Below are 3687 nucleotides of genomic sequence, written 5' to 3'. Positions count from 1 at the left end.
TGAGGGCGTCACCAGCATCCCACCCGCATGGCTGGCCCCTGTACCCCGGCCTGGGGCTGCCCCAGCAGGCCCCGCCCCGTGTACCCAGGCCTTGGCTAGTCCCGCGGAGGGGTGCGGGGTGCAGGGAGGCCCCAGCAGGGCCGCTTTCTTGGAGGTCATCTGACGTGGCAAGGCGAACAGGAAGCGGGAGGAGGCCTAGGAGGCGAAGGGCCAGACCGCAGGTGCGCTGGGGGTCTCGGGGCTGCGGACCCCCAGCCTGAGCCCGCCTCGCCCCCCAGAGCTGCCACGATGCTTCGCCTGCCAGTCCCTGCACAGCGGAGAGGGCTGCAGCCAGACTCAGAGGTGCCTCCTCGGCCAGACCGTCTGCAAAACGCTCATATCCCAAGGGGACACCGGTGAGCTGCCGCCCCAGGGCCTGGAGGACACACAGCCCTCCCTCATCCCTGCCCCCGCCTCTCCAGCGTGACATGCCCTCTCTCCACTGCCCCCCACACCAGGGTCTGGTCCTCTGACCACCTACTCAGGGTGGTGTGCGGACGCGTGCCAGCCCCTCGCCAAGAAAGTAGAGACGACCCTGATGACCGTGACCTGCTGCCAGACTACCTTGTGCAACGTCCCGCCGTGGCAGGGCCCACAGGGCCCTCAGGGCAGTGGGGCAGGAAGCCCCCGGGGCGCCGCTAGGCTGGCCACCGCCCTGCTGCTCAGCCTCCTCCCTGGCCTCCTGGGGGCGGGGTCCTGAGCAGGGCGACGCCCTCGCCTCCCCGCTGGGCTTGCACTCTGGAGGGCCAGCACCCTGTCCAATGGCCCCTCCTGTCCCCGCCCCCAGCTTTGGAGAGTAAACTTGGAGCGTTTTGAATGGTCCAGCCGGCACTGGCTCCTCCCAGCTCATCTGCATTCCCTCGGGGTCCCGTCCGGTGTCCCTGCCCTCCTCTGCCACTGCCCGGACCATGGGATGGCCAGCACATGGCCTCCGGGCGAGGAGGCCTCAGCCTCTCACAGGACAGGTCCGCACTGCTCCGGGCAGAGAAGATGCCATGTGCCCCGGTGCCAGGGAGCCCCCCGACTCCCCCCAGCTTCCCCCTCTACCCACTCCGCCGCCCTCCAGGGTGCCTCCGGGAGGCTTTGAGAGGGGGCTGCAGAGGCTGTGGGTGGGGACGGGCTGGAGTTACAGCAAGGGGGAGGCAGGCAGGTCAGCTGAGGTGAGGTTTCCAGCCCCTCCGCCCAGGTATAGGTGGAGGGGAGTGGCGGGGGGCAGTGTGACGGGAGTAGGGGGGTGAAACAGGGTTGTGGGCTCCTGAGAACAGGAGTAGGACAGTGGGGGGGCTGGGGGGGAGCCCCGTCCCTTTGGGTCCCCCAGTATCTGCTCTGGCTGGGCCGCGCTGTTAGCAGCTGGGCACTTGGCCTCCTTGACTGCACCAAATCCTGCTTTTGCCAATAGTTGGAGCCATGACAGAGCCCTGGGAGGAGAGGGAGGAGGGCTGACCTGGGCCTCAGTTTCCCCATCGGAGAGTTAGGGAACAAAGCTTAGAGGACCCCTAAATCCCCACTAGCTCAACTTCCTGGGGTCAGGAAGCCCGAAGCCCTCTCCTGCCTGTCCCTCCCGAGCAAAGCGCTTGCTCTCCATTTTCCCCTTCCTGCTTTCTGCTGGCTGGAATGATGGCTGGAGCTCAGCATCCACATTGTACCATGAGGATGGCAGGGCAGCATGGAGGAAGGTGCCTGGATCGCCAATGACCTGGAGCCACTATACCAGCCCCGCCCTGCCTGCCCCATTACCTGGGAGGGAAATAAACTTCCGCATGCCGAAGCCAGTTATGTGAGGTGTCTCCGTAACTTGCACTCACGCAAGCACTCGTGCACGTGCGCACACTTATGCACACGTGCTCACAGGCAGCCCCTGTCAAGGCACAGCAGATGAGAGCACAGCTCAGGGGTCATGCTGCCTGTGTTCACATGTTCAGCCCGCGCCCTCTAGCTCATGCCCTGAGTGAACCCCACACTCTCTAGCTCGTGCTCCGGGCGAACCCCTTCACCTCCTCAGCTGGTTTCCTCATCTGCTAAGTGGGAGGGTAGGCAAGCCCCCCAGTAGGGCTGCAGTATGGCTGCAGGGAGAATGAACGAGGGCCGCATGTAAAGGGCCTAGAGCCCATGCCTGGCCGAGAGTAAGCGTTTGACACGTGCGAGCCATTGTCAGTACCACCCATCACGTTGATGGGGAACCCCACCCACATTCACAGATTCTTCCTTCCCCATCCCCCCGCCTTTAAGCCCTGCAGAGATGCGAGTTCACCGACCCCACCACACTCCCCCGGAGCTGACCCCCTCAAGGCCTTTGCACCAGGTGGGAGAGGGGCCTCGGGCTCAGTCCGAAGCCACACACAGCGGCTGCCCTGGCCTCGAGCTTCTAGTTGTGCAACAGCCTCTTTTCCAGGGTCCTGGGGCCAGGACGGCAGCTGGGCCCACCCCTCCTCCACCTGGGGAAGCAGAAAGTGCCGCCCCCATTCCTCACTGGCCCCTAACAGGCTCCTGCCAAAAAGGCACAGAGGAGACGGGGCTCAGGCCCTGGTGACCTTCCAGAGCACACCCATCACCCCAGGCATGTGCAAGTGCTTGGCCCTCAAGAGCCTGATGCTGGAAACTTCCGGAGCCTGGTGGCCTTGAGTAAGGACTCTGCCCTGCAGCTCAGATGCCGTCAAGGCTTCCCGCACTTTCTCAGTGTGACCTTGGGATCCCCAAGATGATAAAGGGGCCCGAAAGCCCCCAGGGCTGAGATGCCAGCCAGGCCTGAAGTCTGAATTGGCCACTTCCTGGCTGTGTGATCTTGGCAAGCTACTTAGCCTCTCTGTGCTGAGGTCCCTGCTCTGACCCCTGGAGCTGGCCCTGGGTGGGGACTCGGCTCCTGTGCTCTCCCCCGTAAAGGCCTCCTTTCTGTCCCTCTTCCCGGCTTCAGGTTGGCCCTCTAGCCCTGCTCCCTTTAGCGAGCCCTACCCCCACCCACTCAACCCTAACGGGGAGAAAACGAGCAAGCCCATTGGGCTGAGGGGCCCCTTCCCAAGCTGCCTCACTAGCACCCTGAAACTAGTCCCTGGGGCCACCTCGGGTCCCCCGCCCAGCCCGGCACTGGGAGTGAGCTCAGGGAGGACACAGCGTTTCCTTCTTTTCTAGGCCCACACGACCTGACGACCTGATGGCTGATGCCAGTGGGCTCGGAGGTCCCCCTCAGCACAGACCCTCCCTAGGCACCCCTCCCTTGCAGCCCGGTGCCCTCCTCTCCTCCCACCCACCCCGATCCGTTTCATCCCGTGTGCCTCACCCACCTCGAGTCACCTGCCATCCTCCGCTCACCTCGCCCCATCCAGGCCTGGCTCCTTGGAACTTCTTTCTGCCAAAACAGGAAGCAGGTGTCCGAAGCTGCATTTCCTGTCCTTGTTCTTGACCATGAGAATGGGGTGAAGATGAGGAAGTGACCCAAAAGCAAGACATGCATAAGGATGAGGCAGCACGCCCAAAGCAGGACATGGGTAAGGATGAGGCAGTGACCCCAAAGCAAGACATCCCTGAGAAGAGAGATTCCAAGCGGCGTCCCCCACCCCCCCGCCGGGGTTGGCAGGGGCCCCTGGACTGGGGAAAGGTCAGCGCACCCAGATGCTGCCATGAACCAGCTGAGCACAGGGGAGACCTCAGGCC

The 3687-nt window shown here is 64.0% G+C and overlaps 1 protein-coding gene across 2 annotated transcripts in view; it reads left to right on the top strand.

The window, feature by feature from the left end:
- The window catches only part of GPIHBP1 (glycosylphosphatidylinositol anchored high density lipoprotein binding protein 1), a 10881-nt gene extending 9405 nt beyond the window's left edge, over positions 1–1476 (top strand). Inside the window, exons 2-3 of one of the 2 annotated variants that reach the window (XM_023520315.1) lie at positions 279–395; positions 498–1476. In XM_023520315.1, coding sequence (XP_023376083.1) covers positions 279–395; positions 498–739 — 359 coding nt within the window. In that variant the 3' untranslated portion in view covers positions 740–1476. Of the gene's footprint in view, positions 1–278 lie in introns of both variants that reach the window. The other variant, XR_002776185.1, reaches the window with a different exon arrangement.
- Positions 1477–3687: the final 2211 nt, after the last annotated feature.

Source organism: Pteropus vampyrus, unplaced genomic scaffold, assembly GCF_000151845.1.
Source record: "Pteropus vampyrus isolate Shadow unplaced genomic scaffold, Pvam_2.0 Scaffold256, whole genome shotgun sequence".
NCBI lineage: Eukaryota > Metazoa > Chordata > Mammalia > Chiroptera > Pteropodidae > Pteropus > Pteropus vampyrus.
Note: the sequence above shows the minus strand (reverse complement) of the source record. Positions and strands in the feature narration are given on the sequence as shown.